Raw genomic sequence first — 20,998 nt, 5'->3', positions numbered from 1 at the left:
ATGAATTTTCCAGGCCGAAGCGTGAGAGAAAGAGTACGTCTTACTTTTCTAAATGCCCACTAAAACTTTAACTTTTAAATATACACGCAAATGAGAAAATATGGGAAATTGCTAAATTTTGAAAAGTCGGCTAGCAAACTGTTGCAAACAATTTCTTTTAATTTGCCAAAAAAACAGAGATGGAAGGATAGGATAGAAACTCTTGGAGTTGCTCAAAGATACTGTTTTTTCTTTTTCCTGTCCTTTTTCTGCTTTTTCATGGCATCAAAGCTACGCGAGGGAAAGTGATGCTGATCACTCTGCTGTCAAATGAGGCAACTTTCTTCTTCCCTAAAATGACAGTTCCACCATCTGACATGCAGTAGAATTCTGTGGGGAGGCTGTGTTTTCCACTAAATGATGCAAAGCGTCTTGTGCCATCGGGCGCTAATCTTCTACATCACTAGAGTAGCGGGGACCTGAAGAAAGACTAATTCTGTCTATCGAAAGCTCAATTGTTGCTTTGGTGATACCATGCTTTCTAGTGTTTGAGACAGAAGGGGCTTTTGTTCTTACTTCTATTTGTCCCGGATTTATCTCCTAAAGAAAGACCATGTTCCCTCGATGAAGTTCAATTGCTTTGACGAGTGAGTCTGATATAAAGAATTGACAAGCGGATTAACTAGTACTCAATGATGCAGAAATATAGGCAAATAGACTTATGCCGTCAAACTAAGGCCCTATTTGGTTTAGGTGACTAATCCATTAGTCCCTCCATTTTAGTCTCCTTTAGTCCCTAAAAACCCAAACAAGAGCGACTAAATGGGATTAAAATTGTATTAGTCTATTAGTCCCTTCTAGAGATACTTATTGAGACTAAAACTTTCTTTCACACATATCCCCTAACCAAAGTTTCTATATATGATGCTCTTTTAGTCTCTTTTAATCCCTCGAACCAAACAGTAGGGATTAATAATTTTATAATTTTAGTCCAGGAACTAATTTTTAGTCCTAGAATTAAGAACCAAACACCACCTAACTAACCACTAAGGATTTGTAAGTTTGTACTGAGCCCCACTGTTTGGCTACTCAGAAGCATAAGAAAACCGCATATTAATAATTAAAAGTAATTTATGGGTGAATCTTTTATATACATGTTGGTCTAAAAGAAAAGACTGAAAAATAAACTATGATAAAAAAACCTCAAAATCAACTCTAAATTTAGGTTTTAAATTTTAAATTTTGGCTTATAAAAATAAGCACAAGAGAAGGTGAGGGCCAGTGAATATATATCAGAACTGACATTGTAACAGCATAACTTCACTTCGAAACAAACGAAAACATCAGATGAAAAGTTTGGAAGGAAAAAAGATAAAACAAAGAGAGTAAAACATACTATAGTAAGCATCTGCAGGGATGTGAGTATACAGATTAATCATATATCCACTATTCCACTGCCATACATCAGTTACGAAATTTCTCCCATGGTCCCCGAATTTCAGATCTTGATTGTCAAGCCTCCTCTCCATTTATACTGCTGAATCGGTGTCCTGAATGATTTAGGTGCACTACAAGTCAGTATACTTACGATCTGTTGCTGGGACCTGGCTGTCCGTGGGGAATTTCAGTAATCACTAATCCAGCTTCATGTCCGATCACAACCCTGCAACAGTAAGATTCCGAGTTAAAAACACATGTATTAAAAAATAATGCAGAGTGCATCCTTGTAGTTCAGAAGAAAAACACCTGCATCATAGGTTGGGTTTAGTGACATTTTCTACATAATTGAGCAATTCATGCACTACCGCAAAGAAAAAAGAAATAAATTGTTACTAATCTAAATGGAGATTCTGAGGAATGAGCATTTTTTCCATTCTTGAAGAGGTATCACTGTTTTTTATGTAAAATTTGGTATCTTCATCCTTAAGAAGGTACCACTGTTTCTTATGTACTAAATTTTACATAGAAAACAGTGGTATCTCATGATACCTTCTTAAGGACGAGAAAAATGCTCTTGAGGAATATACAGCTCTGGTTTCAACATACTACCAGAATTCATGTCTGCAGTCAAGTTTCTTTTAATTAATTTGCACTTGTAGGAGTTGCCGTGAAGCTATATCACTGTCAACAAGGTAAATCAAGAGGATTAGCAGGATCCTTAAATGCTCACCGTTTTGAACCCTTCAAACAAACTATACTTATCACTTTTCCGAGCTCAAAGTCTAGTACACCTTCAAGCCTAGAAATGATGAGAAACAATGTCATTTCTCAAAACTTTCAGACAGGAAATGTAACAAGTCATAGAATGGGAACAATGTTTGCAGCCTATGAACTTACTTGAAGGTAGTCGAGTTCCACACACGAACTGTCTCATCAAATGAACCTGTAAGTAATATTGGGAGATCTGGATGGGAACAGACACAGGTAACACGATCCATATGCCCTACGAGCGTTTGAACACATGTCCTGCTCTTACAGTCCCAGATCTGACTCAACAAGATTATATTCATTAAAACGATATTTTCGTTGGAATGATCGATCGAGTGGTGAAGACGTCTTAATTACCTTGGCTGTTTTGTCGAAAGAACCAGTTATTATGTATTGCTGACTGCCGTGAGTGAAGTAATCAAAACAGTTGACCAAAGATTCATGCCCGGACAATGTGAACTCACGACGGGAAGTACGGAAGTTCCAAACCTGCATTTGCCACTTCAATTGTAAAATTGTGTTTACTGAAATGCTGGAGAAGTAACTAAAATTCAGACCTCTACTGCACCTGTATACCCATCATGGAAGCAACAGCAAATTTACGTGTGTCATGTGGGTTAAACAAGATTCCGTTTGGTTGCTGGAAAGATTGCATGTCAAACGTCTTGATGCACTCCCAGCCCTTGTTCCAGTCCCACATTTTAATCACGTCCATCATGCCTGCTGACAGCAGGTAGGGCTCAGTTGGATGAACATCCAAACAGGTGATGTTCCATGAATGAGCCTTGAATCTCTTCACTTGCCGAATCGGAGGCTCGTCTGTGTACACCCTGATGAAGCCATTGTGATGTCCAACCACAAACCATTCCATTCGCGCTATGAAAATGGCTGAGCCAACTGCAGTGATGGGGTGATCAATCTTTTTTCAGTATCATTAATTGCTTTGATCGATACTAAGGTAATTAAAGTCTGTGATTAGTAGACTGTGAGTAATTGAGGAAACATGCATGCCTATTGGTCCAAACGAGCCTTGAATCAGGTTCACTGTTTCCTGTGGACAAGTACACGAACAAATAAACATTAGTCGTACAACATTCAACTTGCTAATTATAAGCATGGAGAAACTTCTAATGGATTATGCTCCCTGTCATCTGGCATAGTTTGTAAGTACCACCTGTCATAGATAACGTTATATACGATGGATGATAGTTATGTACCATCGATCACATATAAGGGCTCTTACCGGTGATGGTTCATCCACTATACCCATCACATAGGACATGTAAACTATGACAGGTCACAACCACAACTTGTCGTTGATCATTTGGGATGGGTCAAAACTCACAACTACAACCAATCATACTGATGACTTCATATCTGTGGCCGATCGTCCCTCGTAGCCATATCTCAAATGGATTGTATTTTGATCCATCAGAGATTTGTCATCTCATATGGGTTTTGTTGACCAATCATGAATGCCTGAATCTATAGTATTATGGTGTAACCAATGGTGTAAGCCCAATTAGTCTAATTGGGTGTGTGGTTGGACCAATGGTGTCAAGCCCATTAGACCGGGGGACACCAGCGAGGGACCGACGAGGGTTGGTATATGTTAGATTGATAGTGTAAGAGTGGTTGAACCATACAGACCCATGTTCATGTGATTGGTATTGGGCCGGTCAAACCAGCAAAGGGAATGGCCTGACCGGTTGCATTGGTCTAGTCAGAACGCCCGTGATGGTCAAATTGGCAGGCCCTTGAGGAGGGTATTGTACTGTACTATACCTTTTCAGTGTCAATTTGTCTCTCTGTGTGTGTATATATATACTTTTGAGTGTAGAAAGACTACAAATTAAGGTTCTCAAGAGAGGACACTTACTTGCGTATCATAGTTTAGAATGTCAACAGAGCCAAGAACATTGCATGTCAAGATCCTGCACATAAGAAGACATTTATCATAGTAAAAATCTAGTAATAGTCATTTTTACTGCTGCAACAAAAAAAAATGTATGAGTCTTCACAAACCAAAGATAACAAAAAAAAAAGGTTTTCTACTATGCTATCTGCTTGTAGTAGAAATAATGTACACCATTTATATTTTCATTCAATAGATTGAATCAATTTATACTACCACATCAACTACTGGTAGCAGAATATTTTTTTCCACTAGTAGTCGAACTCTATATCAATGGTTGAGATTCTTTACCAATGATAATATTGATAGTATCCATAGGATACTGTCAGTAGAGAGAATTATAGTCAATGTCAAGAAAAAAAAAGTATCTAACCTTGATTTTGTGGGGCCTAATACCATATCTATGATGTAATATAGCATACATGTGGTAAGCAACATTTACAAGGAACTCAAGGAAACAGATAATCATAAAACATAACAATTGTTAAATTAGAAGATAATGCAAAGCTGAGACTACTTTTCTTATTGTCATGTGACAAAGCTAATAACTCATAAGGCATAACCTTCACTAAGATGACCTTGAAAGTGTAAGATCAAGGAGTGATCTACATATTTTTGTGATGAATAAATTGGTGGTTTGTGAGTTAAACGGTTTTGTGATAATTGACCAGGCGGTCAGACCACAGGTATATGGGCGGTCTGACCGTTTAGACACCTGCGGTCAAACCGCAGGTATGTGGGCGGTCAGACCGGCAGGTCAGCCCTGAAAGTTTCAGTTTTTGGTTTTCTTTTTGGTTTCGGATTTGTTCTTCATGAATTCAACTTCTAGTTGGTTTCTATATGTATGGGTACTGTTGTTTTGCTAATAATGAGTCAAGTTGGAGATAGCTTAGTCTCAGGATATGGTTTCTTTGTTTGATTCATGTGTAGGTGACTTGATGCCTCGGGAGAGTATAGCGGTGATGGATCGGGAGTCAACTTGGAGATAAGGTGACTTCCGGCGGTCAAGATATCATACGGGATATTTAGGCTAGAGTTCAATGCACGTGGTTGGTGAAGATTTCATATAGCATACGATGGAGATGTTGTGTGCATATGGGATATGGAGTTGAATTCGGATAGAGTCCGGATATGAGAATATTTGTTGTATTAGAGATAGAGATATGGTTGGTTACGGATAAGGATAAGTTTCCCATGAGTTTGGGAGTCCTAATTCATGCTAGATACGTGGGCTTTGCATAGCCATGTCGAGGTTATAAATAGGTACCTTCGGTATGCCCCGGGTGAGCTTTTTGGTGTCGTTTGAGAGAGAAAATTAGGGTTTCGACTCTATTTCGATATTAGATCGAAAGTTTTTGTTAGGAGTGTTTTCTATGCACTTTGTAAGCACTAATTGATCAATAAAAGTCAAGAGATTCAATCTACATCTTGAAGCGTTGTCGATCGGCGTTTTCTAGGATCCCGACGGTCTAACCGCAGGTAGGTTGGCAGTCTGACCGGCCACACAATAGCGGTCTGACTGAGGTTATGCGAGCGGTCTGACTGGCCATATAACGTCGGTCTGACTGGTGACATAAATGTAGTGCAATCGGAGGCTTCGGTAAGGCTTTTGTGAAGATAATCTTTTATTTTCACGAAAAGATTTGTGTTTTTGATCTATCTAACATTCACCTCCTTCCCTGGTAAGTGTTTTACTCTGTTGCGATCCTACAGAAAGAACATGTAAGGTGACAGGGGGAGAGGGCCTCATGGCAATCAAGGGTCTGTTCTTTCGAGAAGATGATCAACAATCTCACTCATGCCACACTTTCTAGTAGGTTACTAAACGGTACCATTTATTTGATAATTTTCTTCATTAACATTTCTTAAATTATCCTTTTAACTTTGGAATATTCAATTTGATTGTATATACTCTCGGATAAATTTCACAATCTCATAATCATTCATCATCTACAGAGAACGGGACAAACACACATGTTCTATTTTCTAGTATATTTTCCATAGAGAGATAACGACACATCAACAAAGCTGATCACAGGGTCATGATGCTTTCCTACAAGATATTTCTATTTACATACTCTTTAAGAAATTCCCACTAAATAATCAGACCAATTGAACTATAAGTGTATGAGCCCATCCCCCATCATTTCTTTTTTTAATTTTGTTTTCATGCTTTAAAATAATATGGGATTATAACAAGTGTATTTATCACGAAAGCACATTATACCAGCAATTTATCCTTTTCTTTTGGAAACACAAAGAAATATTGGTTTCCAATGGCATTATGACTGTATTCAGTTTATCTGCTCTGAAACCAAAGGAGAAAAAGAATAGATTGTTCACATACCATGGCTTCACTGGATGCACATCAATGGGATAATCCGGTTGTTCCATCGGAATTATTATCTGAACAAATGAAGCAACAGCCAAAGTTGACAAATGTCTAATATAGCCATATAGGATACAATCTGATAAGACATGGACAGCTACAATTTCACCTGGTGCATGTCATGCTCCTCCACATTCTCTTTGACACCAGAAGTATTGTTGTGTTGATCAGCTTCTTTGTTTTCTGGGATGTCACTTAAGTTCAAATTGCTCCCTAATCTGCTCTCAAGCGTGACAAACTCGTTGCTGTATGAAGGTAGCTTCCCTTGATGATTGCTGAGGACATCTGGTTCGTACTTTATCTGCAGCTAAATGAGGGCCAATGTAGTTAACGAGATCATAGGCAGCTAAGTATCGTTTTGAGATAACAAAGATACAGGGTTTTGTTCAAAAAAAAAAAAGATACAGGGTTTTGTAATATGTAGCGATGAAAACCTAGAGTCTTGCTTTTATTGATTGGTTGATGGTAACAGTGGCATGTGCACACACCTTCACTTTTTGATTGCGTTGCTTTTGAAGGACGAATATTGCTAAGGTGAAGTTTATGCATGTTTCACCAAATTTATAGAAAAACATAGTACAACTATAACAAAAAATTAGCTTCATTAAATCCACCATCCTATTTTTATAGTATATTTGTTTTATGCTGGAAAGTATTGCTATACTTTTCTATACATTTGATAAAACTTAAAGAAGTTTCACTTATGATAAACATAAAACATCATATAATATGGAAGAGCTGGAGTACTACGTAGAAATCCCTAATAAACAAGAATTATGTTGTGAAAATAGTTGTCCAAAAACATCTCTTAATTTCTGGGGTAAGTTTTTAGAAAATACAGAAATAACATGATTATGACACAATTTAAGAAAGGTTAAAAGTTCTCCATTCTATGACCTTTTTAATTACCTTGTCAATCATAGTTTCTTTCTCATTGATCTTATGCATGATATCGGATATACTAGGTCTTTTGTTTCTATCAATCTCCATGCATTTCAATGCTATCTCAATGCATGTCTGTACTTGATGGCAATATGCTTCAAACATGGAACCATCCCATGTCGCGAGTAATCTGGTTGTCCAATTTCCAACTACCTGTGAAACTATAACGTAAGGATATGAACTGGTATGTGAAAAAAGCAAAATAAAAAAGTACTTTGTTACACAAAAAAAAACTTGTAGTGCCGACATAAAGAAACATGCATTTCTTACATGATTAATAAATTCCTGGGAAGACATTTCGGCACTTCTGGATCGCCATCTAGGTCCTGCAATTATGTTTAGCATTACAACACCCAAGCTGAATATGTCTAATTTGTTTGAGACTACATTCCTCTCTATGTATTCTGGTGGTAGGTATCCGCTGCATTGAACACATATTTGCGTTAATCATATTTTTATCATTAGAAAACTACTGACATAAGAAAGTAATATATTCAGCTTACATTGTCCCAACAGGAGTTTGTGTGATCCTGGTTTTCTCTTCGCTGAAGAGTTTGGACAGACCAAAGTCTGCAAGTTTTGGCACCATGTTCTTATCTAGCAATATATTGCCAGGTTTTAGGTCCAAATGGTAAATAGGAGGGCTTAGTTCCTCATGCAAATATTTTAAACCCTCACAAGTCCCATTAATAATTCTGTATCGTGTAGGCCAGTCAAGGCCATGAAGTTCATCTGAAAAAGGTGAACAAAAGAGGCATCAACAAAAATACAAACATATAGAACTACATTTCTTGGCATGGTAAAAAATGCTTTAGAACTGGAGAAACATCGTACCAGAAAGATGGTTTTCAAGGCTCCCACCAGGCATATACTCAAAGCAGAGCGCTCTATGTATAATTTCAGCAAAAACTAATCTTCCTTTGTACTCGGTATGTTTATGATGTGTTTCATAGCAGTAACCAACTAAACGTACAATGTTGGGATGCTTGAGGCTCATAAGGTTCTTAAACTCATTCTCAAATTGACTATCATCAAATTCTAGTGTATTATGAAGCATCTTCACTGCAATCTCATCTCCATTTTTAAGCTCTCCCTGTTAATAATATATTGTCAGTACTCATTACAACTTGATTTAGTATTGCTAGTGATACTATCTGACAAGCTAAATATGTGAGCCTCAGGATGTACATGCTTTGTTATCACAGTTTATTACAGCTACATTTCATTCAAGTAAGAAGTAGGGCATAGTTAAATGTTCAGATCAGTGCAATATGTGCAAAGATGGAACACATGCTTTTTCTTTAGAACTCCATACAGTTATAAACCCTGGTTATTTTCAAATAAACAAAAGCTTCCCTCATCTTACCTTATAAACAGTTCCATATGCACCTTGACCAAGCTTTCTTTCTTCAGAGAATCCATTTGTAATTTCTTCTAGTATTCGGAATGTTAAACCTGTTAACGTTGTTTCCATAATTAAGTCTGGAATTTCTTGTGTGTGCTATTGTTTATGCTAGTAAAAAGGCACTTCTGCATGAGGACAATAAAGAGTGAGTTAAGAGAAAGGAGTAGCACGCTATGATGAAGTGGTTGCAAAGAGATGATCCAATTAACAAGTCCTGGTATTCATCAATTTGTGACGAATTGAGTTTGTTTTTACCTAGCTTATTAACAACTCAGCCGGTTTTGGATATGTCCAAGATTGAGTTAAGAAGAACTATTGGCATTGCATGGCCAACCGCTATGTTAACACTTAATAAAAGTATAGGCAGTTTCTTGCTATCCTAAATGGATGGGTGGGATATACGGATACGTAGCTTATGTTACTGAACAGTGTACAGATTATTTTGAGACAAAAAAATGAAAAGTAGTAGTTCTGCTTACATCTACATCATAACAAAATGAGTAGATATGAATTTTACTATCCATATGATGTTTATCTAGTGGAAGTCCTTGGAAATCAAAATAAATCAGAAATACCCACTAAAAAGGGGAAAAATCTGAGGTGAATGAACCTTAATGAAATGATATATTAGATACCCACCATCCTTTATACCCACTAGCACCCCTCCCCACACCTGCCATAGAGAATGAAAAATTGTTTTCAATCCTAGCTCAACTCTAGCTTGTTATCCAATCCACATGGTAAACAATTGCCACCAATCACCTTCCTTTGTAACCTCATATCAAATGGTGACGGGGCCTACCCAGCCCTTACGTGTCATCGATCCATACACCACATCTTATTTTATTGATTCCCGAGTTTGCAAAGCTGGCGGTACGACTGCCATGAAAACCACGATTATCGTTGCGAAAAACCGTGATAATAATACTCCGATCGTCAACGGTTTTGGAAACCTCCGTGATAACATGAACCCTGGTTGATGCCATTATAACTATTGGATGTGAGTGACCTAATTTTTCAACTTTGGTGATTAGTACCACCATATTCCTTCATCATCCTCGTATCCTCCCAAATTAGGCAATTGCTCTTGTTGTTGCCCTTTCATTGGTTTGTCTTTTTTTATCCCTCATGTCCTCTAGATTCTTTCTTATGTTTTAAAATTCTGAACATGATCAAACTGATGAGATAGGAAAATATTAACCTCGTTATTATATGGGAAACATATCGTTTACTAGCTGAACTATTATTTATGTTCAATTTCGTACTTAGAGTATAAGAAGACAAAATATTCTTCACACCTCCCTCTCTATCCTCACAATACCAATTAGATATGTAAAACCATGCCTCTTTTAAACTATAATACCAAATATTCTACGCACCACCCTCTCTATCCTCACTCAACAACACCAATTAGATATGTAACACATTTTCTTTCAAATCCGCAATATGCATTAGTTCACTGTGCATAGTAAGTAGACCCACATACATATAGTAGCTTGTTTACACTTTTGTTCTCGTTTCATATGAAAGGTTAATATGGGGATGCCATGGGTGAAGTGCCAAGGCTCCTAAGCAGGTACTTACCCACCTAAACTTATAAGGTGGTACTAAACCACCACTACACAAATACTTATAAGCCCCATATGCCAAAACCACACCACTACTAGTATTCAAATGGACTAGAGTGTTACAAGATAACTAGCTCGCCTATGCCCTTTCCTCTCTCCCCTACATTAATTCCTCTCTCACCTCAATTTCATCGAAGGATAGGAAGGGTTAGGATACAAATTAACCTAAATTTTTTATTGAGCTCATGAACCTATGGTTCAATAGGATCAATCTAAGTTGAGCACGTTATGCGAATAGGTTATCCATGGATAACCTAATTAGCAGGAGAAAAGACGTATATAGGTCCCACATGTAGAAATATATCAAAAATTATACAAAGTTGCTCTTCTACATAATAAACCATCCCACCAAATTTCGGTCAAATTTGATAAAATTTTGTACTGTGAACACGAGTTTAAAAATTTTAGTTTTGAGTTTATACATACTAAATGAGCATGAATAAAATGGGTAAAATGAGTACAACAACCAGAAAGATCGATCCATATAGATGCTAGATTATTAAGGTCAGAACAATTTGGCCCATTATATTTTAGGGGCATCATTTCAACTTCAGTGAAGCATTTTATGGATAGGTTCAAACCCAGAAACCAGACATTTCCTCCCTAAGTTCCAATTGCCTCTCATCTCCTTCCGTATAGCTCTTCCCTTTAATTATGCAATGAATGGGTGTATTTAGTTTACGCGTGTCCCATTTGCTAGTTTAGGGAATAGTATTACAAAAACATAATATTCAGTGTCAAAACTAGAAGCAGATAATGGACATGTGAATCATTCAGTTCACTGCAAAGCGAGACCAGCAAAGGCTAGACTAATTTTATGGGTAAAAGTAAAACTTTTATATATACTATCAAAAAAAAACCCCTAAATCAACTTTATATTTAAATTTTAAAATTTGACCACAAAGAATAAGCGAGAAAATGCTGGATGGCAATTGAAACCATGCATTGGTTCATCTTCGTTGCAACGTGTGTGTATACACACACTTACACCTCTGTTTGGAAATCTGCCATCAGGTTTTGACCCATTGAATTAAATTAATCCTATTCTACACATGCAACCCAAGAAATCAATGACGCAACCTTGACTTTACTTCTGCCACAATTTTAAATTTTCCCAGATTCTTATACCATTGACCTTCTTAATTTCTCCTGGTGTTACAGTTTCTTGGCTTTTGGCATTTGCATTAATTTCTCACTTTTAGCGTATTTTTATGAATTGCTTCAGGATTTGCTCTTATTTTATTATATCTTATAATATATGCCCCTGTTTACACTAAAACAGCCTAGTAGTGTTATTCTGATTCTTCGAACTTATATAAAATGTTTTCTTGTTTGCTACTCCCTTCGTTAAAAAATTCACCATTCTAGTTTAAATAAAGTTATTTCATGACATACGTACGTAACTTTCTCTGTTACCAAATGTTTGATGCAGATCTGCAATACCCAAACTTCATTTGCCATATCTTTCAAATCTTGGCATTTGGAGGAATTTGCCAGGTATGGCTATTTTAAAGGAGTAGAACTGGATGCTGAGTCATTTTAGAGAAGACCACGGTTCCACGACTATTTTAACGAAGACATCGGTTTGGTGACCAAAATAACAAATTCCTCTAACATGGGTATGCCATTTGGTTATTACGACATGGACCACGTTAGAGTTAAAGTGTATGTAGTTAAGTAGATAAAAAGGATTAATAAGACAATAGTTGCAAGAGTAAATTTGTATTTTCCAACTTTATATATCCATCTACAAATTAAATTAGCTTCAACTTAATGCTGCTGGTTTGTGCGAGCTTAAGGTGAGTACTAGTAGAGAAAAACATTAGGCTCCTAAATCAAGATGAAAGCCCAGGAGGAAACACGTACGTAATTAATTAGGAGTAATTAGCACTAACCTGGAGATAGGTGAACAGCACACCTTGTTCAGAGAGACCATCACATGAGCAACGGAGTGTGAAGATAGACCTTCATCCTTCAAGCCGATCCATCACATGAGCTTATAAACGGCGCTTACACCGTATAAACAAAGGAGAGCCAGCTGTAAAGCAATCAAGTTTGCTTGCTACCAAGGAAATATCGAGAGGTTGACCCGTTGACCTAAACACCTCCAATCGTTTCGCCTATGCTAAAGTTTATAATCCAAAAATTTAAATTTTAAAATTTAATTTTGAAGTTAATTTTAGAGTTGTTTTAACCATAGTTTATTTTTTAACTGACTTTACTTTACATGTAAATAAATATTTACCCAAAAATTATCTTTTATAATGAAAGACCAAAGAAATAAAGGGTATGCGTATAGCGTACAGTTCGCTAACTCTGCGTGCTGATACTGCACAAGTATGCGCCGGCGCAGTATACGACGACTTGACGAGCTGAGCCAACTGTAACGCAGCAAGGATTTGCTTGCGAAAATGGGAACCCGTGGACAAACAGGGCATGGGCGGGCACATACGCGCGTAGGAAGAATGCATTTTGCCATCAGTCCAAAACGCACGCAAATCATTGCTCACGTTGCAGAGGAATGATGTTTCGTAGATTAATTAATATTCAATCTCCCCCAATTTTCTGTTTCTGTTTATAACTCAAAATTTAGATTTTTAAACTTAAATTTAGAATTGACTTTTAAATTTCTCATCGTAGTTTATTTACCAGTTTTAGATAATATATATATATATATATATAATTCATAAATTATTTTTCGTTTAAATATGACACAATCAACCCCCCGGTATGTGTATGATTATTTGATCTTATAGAAACATCTCCTCGGGGATAAAGACTTTCCTATGGTATTTATTTTTTCAAAAACTTTTATATGCGCATTCTTAGCAACCTAAAGGTAAAGATTGAAAATTAAACTTCGAAAAAAATCCTTACTCTAAATCTAAATTTTAAATTTACATTTTAGCATATAAGCATAAGTATAAGCATACGAATGGGCATAGAAATCAATGGCAACAGACGCTAGATCACTCTAGAAAATATTATTAGTGCCTGTTTGGATTCAAGGACTTTTTTTTTGTCCCTTGTCACATCAAATATTTGGACGTTAATTAAGAGTATTAAATATAGCCTGATAACAAAACTAATTGTATAAATAAATAATATTTTCATTAGACAAATTTTTCCACGATTAGCAAATGTTTACTGTAGCATCACATTCGCTAATCATGAACTAATTAGGCTCAATAGATTCGTCTCGTGAAATAGTCCAAAGTATGAGATGGGTTTTATTAATAGTTTATATTTAATAATTCTAATTCTAATTAGTGTCCAAATATTCGATGTAACAGAGATTTAAAAAAAAAGTCTGAGAGATCCAAACACCCTCTTAGTGCGCCTACTACCACGGGCGTGTTCGCAAGTGAAAATATAGGGAAACTTTTTTTTTCTCGTGTGCACGCCTCCGGAACTGTTAAACAGTTTTTTATATGAAAGTTGTTAAAAACAATCAGTTTGATCAATTTGTCAAGTTTGCAAAAGCTGATACTCAATGAATCATATGCCGATGGTTTTGTTTGATTTACGTGTACTGATTGGCACCATCAAGTGCTAAGGGCATTCCTAACAGCTCATTTATCTCATCCTATGTCCTAAAAATAGAGGATGAAGACTACAAATTAAGCTCCAACAGAACGGCTATCTTATCATCTATTTTTAGATGTCATCTATATTAGGATAGAAAACCTTCATATTTAGATAATCTCTCCATCCTCTAAAAAGATATAGAGGATGCTAAATATGGATGATCCAGTGGAGTACATAAAGATATGAAGGATGAACTAATTTAGATGATCATCCAAATGAATATATGAATAACTAAATTTAGACGAGCTGTTGGGATACTCTAATGAGCCCTACATGCTTTAGCAGGTCCGTGAGTTGTAAAATAATGAAGCAAATGGTGGTATCTTCTTGAAATGAATTGTTTCTAACATGCTTTAGCAAATCTTTTTGTAGGAATCAGCCTATTTACAGATAAAAATTTTGAAAAATCAAATCATAAATTTACAAAAAGAAAAATTACTCGTAGGTCTTGTAGGGCACGCGAGAGAGCACGGTCCTGTTCTTCGACTGGCACCACTTCTTCAGTTCAGGGCACGCAGAAACCGTCAGAGTATTCAAATTGGTAAGTCTCTGAATGCTCTCCGGCAGAAATTTGATGTTGGGGCACTCGAAGATCCCAAGATACGTCAGCGAAGTGAGCTCGCCCAAGCTCTCCGGCAGCGCTGCAATGCTCGGGCAGCAGCTCAACGCTAGCCACTTGAGCGACGTGAGGCGCTCCATGCTCCCTCCTTCCAGACTGCTCAGGCCTGCGCAGGATTCTATCCTGAGATCACGCAGAGAGGGCAGATCCTCCAACCAATCCGGCAACGACGTCATTCTTGCACATTCAGACAGAATAAGACACCGTAAAGAGGAAAGCTGTCTCATCATCCCACGGTTTACTGTCAGCTCCGGCCACCGAGTGGTTACACGTAGCTCGGGAAGACGCGTGAGCTCTCCTATCCAGCTGGGCAGTTCTGGGTCACCGTCGTTTCCTTTCAGGGAGAGCGTTCGGAGGGTGGATAGGGCTCGAGTGATCTCCGGTGAGCTGCTCAGATCAGTGCATGAATCGATGGTCAGACATTTCAGGGGAGTCAGCTGATGGAGCAACCTCCACTGACGCAATGGCAGCTTGCAGAGCTTGACGGTCAGTTCGTCTGCTCGGACAACGGCGGAGGACGACGAAGCGCAGGTGTTCGGCCATGACGACAGCACGCCGTCGCTGCCCTCGACCTCCCAGCGAACGGCTTCAGGGGGGCATGGTGTGATGCTCAGCTTGGGGCAGTGATGGATTTCCAGTTCATACAGTCTGAGGCGCTTGAGCACAGCCGCGCCTTCGCCATTGCCGCAGGTACTGTACGTCGTTTGCCACGTCTCCAGGTTCTCCATGTTGGACATGGACAGGTTCCTCAGCTGGCGAAATGCTCCCGCTCCGCCGTAGAACTCGCCGTCGATCTTGGTGATGCCGTTCATTCGATCGAGCGAGAGAGTTTTCAGTCCTGGCAGCTGGCCGAGCAGTGGGAGGCGGGTGCACCTGGGCAAATCCACCAGATCAATCCTCTTGAGGCAAGCGAAATGGTGAAGATGACTAGCGTTCATCAGCCAGTCTGGGAAGGCTACACTGCTGTAACCTTGTAGCTTGAACCATTTCAGCTTACTTGGTGGCTCTAACTCTCCCAACAGGTCCCGATCCTCGACAAATCTCCTCAAATCTCTCGTCCACTCGAGCGCCAGTTCTTCGATCATTTCTTTCTCCTTCAACCTTACTCTCGCTGCCTCTTCGACAGTGGCCACGTTTTCCAGTTTACTTATCTCCAGCTCAGTAGTACTATCTACATCCTGAAGCAGAACAAGGTTGCTGCTAGATTCACCGTCGCAGGGTTGGATCTCAAATTGTGGTAACAAGATTGAACTACTGTCAAACTTAGGTACCGTGGACTTGTCCAACCTGTCACAGCCAGACAGATTTAGATGCTTCAGACTATCCATCTTGCTTATAATCGTTGGAAGGTGAGAGAGATTCCAGCAGCACGAGAGGTTAAGCGTTTGCAGGTTCCTCAGGTCACCAATGCTTTCAGGTAAACTTTCAATACTGTCATTATTAGACAAGTCCAGCTCCTCCAGATTGGAAAGGGAACTGAGAGATGCAAGGAAATTTAGGCACGCTCCCTCCACTTCGATTTCACAGAAGAGAGTATCTAAGCATTTTGATAAATAGAAATACCGAAGCTCGGTGAGCTTGCCAACCACATCCTCGAGCCCTCTGAGGGCTTCTTTGTTCTGCCGGCAGCATCTTGACAAATTCAAATATTGGAGTTTGGTAAGGCTACTCAAGGCTTCTGGTACACCTTTAATCCTTACACAATATGATACATCAAGATGTATCAAATTTTGAAGATTCCCCCATGATCTTGGTAATTCTTCCAGCCATATCCATCCAGATAAGTTCAAATACTTCAGTTTAGTGAAGCTGCTCGTAGCTTCAGGAAGCCATTTGATTTCGCTAAATGTGAGCTCTGTTGAAATGTTCAAACGTTCGAGTCTAGTCCTGGCAGGAAAAACATGTGTTTGCCACTGCCCTCGAGGAAAAGAGGTTGAAATGTGATAATACTGTTGTTCCATCAGACTAGTCAAATTCCCTAGCTTCTCTATATCATGACGAAATGATAGGCACAAATGTTGCAGTTTGGTGAGGTTCCCCAAGATTTCTGATACTCCCTTAAGGCTGAAGCAATTTGACAAATCCAGATACGTCAAATTTAGCTCCCTAAATGATCGTGGTACCCTTTGTATTCCTGAACAACCTGATAAATCAAGATGCATCAGACTATCCATTTCTCCAATAGACTTTGGCAGCGATCTGAGTTTCGAAGATCCACGGAGATTGAGGTACATTAATTTTGACAGTTTGGTTATACAATCAGGAATAGTTTCATCTTGGATCTCAGGAGCACTAAGATACCTCAGCTGCCTCAACTGACCGATATAATCTGGCAACTTCTGTACAAAGCATTCGCTTAAATCCAAGACACGCAGGTACTTCGCACCTGAAAATGCACCATCATGAAGTCTAGTTTTAGTACAGTCGACAAAACGCAGCGCTTTTACCATGTTAGCAAATTTGATGAATGAATCTAATGGCTTGCTGCTGTCATTGAGCAATGCATATCGGTAGCTGCTTTCATCATTGTTATCTTGTTTGCTGGAAACCAGAATTTCATCCACCATGACCGAGCTTGCAAGATCATGCACCAGGTCGTGCATGGTTAACAACGTGACATTTTCTTGATGCACTCCAGTGGCCTGCAACAAATGCACTTATAAGTTTTACGTAGTATACTAGATAGATTAATCTTCAAATTACAGAACTAATCAAGTAATTACATTTCTAGAAATAATGAACATATCATGTGCACAAAAGTTTCAGGTGTATACATAGTACACACCAGCTAACTAATATCACCAAAAATGAAATATTATCTGATTTCTGTGATAGTTATTTTATAGTATAAACAATGTAATTAACAACTAGTAGTTGATAATCTACTTTAGAACTGTAAGCTGATCAACTTCTATATAGAAACTTTTGGAAAAAAAAACAGTACACCATTTGGTAGTTCGGGAATTGTGCACATAGAAGCTCAGGAATAATCTATCTAAAAAATGCAGTCTGTAGTAGTGTACTTGCTCAACATCAGCCACCTCTCTTTTTCCTTTCTCTCTCCATCAAACATGCAAAAGTGTGGTGTAAATATCCTATAGATCACTACTGTATTTACTCTAGTTACCATAAACTCACTCCATAAATTGAAGTAACTTACCGACGATGACTTTGAATGTTGAAGAAATGACATTCCCAAAAGCTCAGTAACATATATCTCACCAAGCTGCCTAGAGGAGTATACCTTTGATGGCTCAATAAAATCCAGGCAAATCCATTGATGAATTAAATCATCCTTAACTATCTTTTGGCCTTTCTGAAAGATTGCACAGTAGCCAAAACACATCTTTAAGCATGGATTCATTCTGACATAACTTAACTTCAAGGATGAAAGAACATGATGTGGTGAAGATGTATCTTCTGAGGCAGATTCATTCCAAATATCGCTGTCTCTGACTGACTCCCATTCATCCACCTTTTTGGAATGTAACATGTACCCAACGGATAGAGCTGCTAATGCCACACCTCCACACTTCGTTGCAATCTCCATTCCTGTCTGTTCCAACAATTCTTTGTCATGTCTATCTTCGAAGGCACTTTTTTGTTTTATTATCTTCCAACACATGTCATCAGTCAACGGCTCCAGCAAGTATGGTTGAACAGTGGAAAATCTATTAGCAATGCTCTTATGGCGTGTGGTAACAATGACAATCACCTTGGTTCCCTTGCCAACTTTTAGCCTAAGCTTCAAATTATCCAATTTAAAACCATCATTCTCCCAAAGATCATCCAAAACGATTATAATGTTCATATTAGGAGGAACCATCTCCAAATGAGTCACACTGGGATCCCTTTTGGAGAGTTGCGAAATTATAGAGTTCTCAATTTTGTCCAAGTCAAACACTTGTGACACATGGACCCACGCAGGTGCATACTCTTTAAATTGTTTATCATTGAAAACTAATTGTGCTAAGGTTGTCTTGCCAATCCCTCCCATGCCATATATCGCAAGGATAATGAAATCTTTCATCAAGACCTTATCAGATAAACAATCTAGTAATTTCTGCTTCTCTTGAGTCCTTCCTACGATGGCTGCTTCTTCAACCTTCGGTGATGTTCTCCTATCACTGTAAGTTTCCTGCTGTATGTTGGAGCTACTGTCTGAACTGAATGAGAAGTCCTTGTGTTGTTTAGTGATCTTCTCTAATTCCCCTCTCAGCTTTTTCATCTTCTTGGCCGTTCTTATCTTGGAACCAATAGCAAGATGGGGTATAAATATCACATCGAATTTTTAGACATCTAAATATAGCATTAAATATATATAAATATTAAAACTAATTACTAGCATTATATATACATAAATATTAAAACTAATTACACAGTTATGAGAGAGATCGGGAGACAAATTTTTTAAACCTAATTAGTACGTGATTAGCCAGAAGTGCTACAGTAACCTATATGTGCTAATGATGGATTAATTAGTCTCAAAAACTTCGTCTCGCGGTAATTCATTTTATAATTAGACTACGTTTAATACTTCAAATACATGTCCATATATCTGATGTGATATTTTTGCAAAAAGTTTTTTGAGACGAATGACAAATTAGACTAAACAATGCCTTAGTTGGCGAAATGAAAAATTTTGTTTGTCCCATCAGACGTTTGATCGGATGTCGGAATAGGTTTTTGGACACAAATAAAAACAACGAATTTCACGATTCGCTTAGAAACCATGAGACGAATCTTTTAAGCCTAATTAATCCATCATTAGCCATAAGTGCTACAGTAATCTATATGTGCTAACGATAGATTAATTAGTCTCAAAAAAATTCGTCTCGCGGTTTTCTGGCGGAATCTGTAATCTATTTACTTCAAATGCATGTCCATATATCTGATGTGATGTTTTTGCAAAAAACTTTTGCAAACTAAACAAGGCCTTAGTTGGCGAAATAAAAAATTTTGTCTATCACATCAGACGTTTGATCGGATGTCGGAAGGGGTTTTGGACACGAATGAAAACAACGAATTTCACGGTTCGCCTAGAAACCTTGAGACGAATCTTTTAAGTCTAATTAATCCATCATTAGCGCATGTGGGTTACTGTAGCACTTATGGCTAATCTTGAACTAATTAAGCTTCAAAGATTCGTCTCACGATTTCTCACATAACTGTGCAATTAGTTTTTCGTTTCGTGACACGGTCTGTGGATCAAACTTTGACCAATACATTTAGAGCCTAATTGGTTCCTCCTGACTTTTTTTTTTGTCTCTGTCACATCGAATGTTTGGATACTAATTAGAAGTATTAAATATAGACTATTAATAAAACACATCTCATATCCTGGACTATTTCGCGAGACGAATCTATTAAACCTAATTAGTCAATGATTAGTGAATGTGATGCTATAGTAAACATTTGCTAATCGTGACTTAATTAGGCTTAAAAAATTTGTCTAATGAAATAGTCTTTATTTATACAATTAGTTTCGTTATCAGTCTATATTTAATACTTTTAATTAACGTCGAAACATCAATATGACAAAGGACCTTAAAAAAAATTTTAGATCCCAACAGCCACTTAATCTATTGGTAGCATAGTTACTAGCTTCTCCATTGAAGAACTCTGCCCGCCAATTTGATAAGTTGTCAATAATGGGGCGTTGTTTGGCTCTAAGAGTTGATAACAATCAATATTGACATGATTTTGATAACCTTGCTAAAACTTGCAACAAAAAACAACAGTTGCACAGATTTATAAATAAAGTTACACATAACTGAACTTATTTTTTTTCTAGATTGCATTTTTTTCCCCACTAATTCTACCTACTAGCACTTCCCTGTATGAAAAATAAATGCAATCTCACAAGTGCTCGGCATATTTTCCTTGCGTACTCGGATTGAAGTTTTCTCAGAAGAGAGTAGTTCTTGGGAAACCAATTCAGAAAAAATAGTCGAATACAAATAAAATATTACGACATCATTTTATTCTGAACACATTGCATAAATGAGTGCATGGAGAAAGTAGTTGAAATAAAAATATAGTTTTGTAAATTATTTATTAAATAACATTAAAAATAAAAAAAATCCTCGTTGCATCCCCTCACAAAATTTGATCTGGGCCAACCAAGTGTTGTCGATTTTTTCCAACTGACCTTTTGTCCCTAAAGTTTATTATTACCAGCCGACAGTTTATTGCTAAAAGTTTAAACAACTACCGACCGACAATTGATCGACAAAACTTGAAATACCGACCACATGTATATCGAAAATTTATCCCGAACCGGCTGTCCATCGGTATACATGGTTCTTTCCCAACCAACGATGGA

At 37.7% G+C, this 20,998-nt stretch overlaps 2 protein-coding genes across 2 annotated transcripts; both read right to left on the bottom strand.

Annotated features, from left to right (window-relative positions):
• Positions 1-1,261: 1,261 nt before the first annotated feature.
• On the bottom strand, positions 1,262-8,920 carry LOC102713030 (probable serine/threonine-protein kinase nek2). Its single transcript, XM_015842483.1, has 14 exons — positions 8,800-8,920; positions 8,268-8,526; positions 7,937-8,165; positions 7,704-7,854; positions 7,401-7,586; positions 6,601-6,798; positions 6,450-6,508; positions 4,067-4,121; positions 3,199-3,238; positions 2,756-3,084; positions 2,545-2,676; positions 2,317-2,465; positions 2,150-2,218; positions 1,262-1,642 (listed from the first exon to the last, which is right to left on the bottom strand). Exons 1-14 carry the CDS (start codon positions 8,905-8,907, stop codon positions 1,564-1,566), a joined length of 2,043 nt encoding a protein of 680 aa, XP_015697969.1. The 5' UTR covers positions 8,908-8,920; the 3' UTR covers positions 1,262-1,563.
• Positions 8,921-14,489: 5,569 nt separating this feature from the next.
• LOC102712761 (putative disease resistance protein RGA1) lies at positions 14,490-18,901 on the bottom strand. Its single transcript, XM_040528786.1, has 3 exons — positions 18,131-18,901; positions 17,834-17,899; positions 14,490-17,315 (listed from the first exon to the last, which is right to left on the bottom strand). Exons 1-3 carry the CDS (start codon positions 18,899-18,901, stop codon positions 14,490-14,492), a joined length of 3,663 nt encoding a protein of 1,220 aa, XP_040384720.1.
• Between the last annotated feature and the right edge of the window lie 2,097 nt (positions 18,902-20,998).

The sequence above is a fragment of the Oryza brachyantha genome, chromosome 11, assembly GCF_000231095.2.
Source record: "Oryza brachyantha chromosome 11, ObraRS2, whole genome shotgun sequence".
In the NCBI taxonomy this organism is placed as follows: Eukaryota; Viridiplantae; Streptophyta; class Magnoliopsida; order Poales; family Poaceae; genus Oryza; species Oryza brachyantha.
Note: the sequence above shows the minus strand (reverse complement) of the source record. Positions and strands in the feature narration are given on the sequence as shown.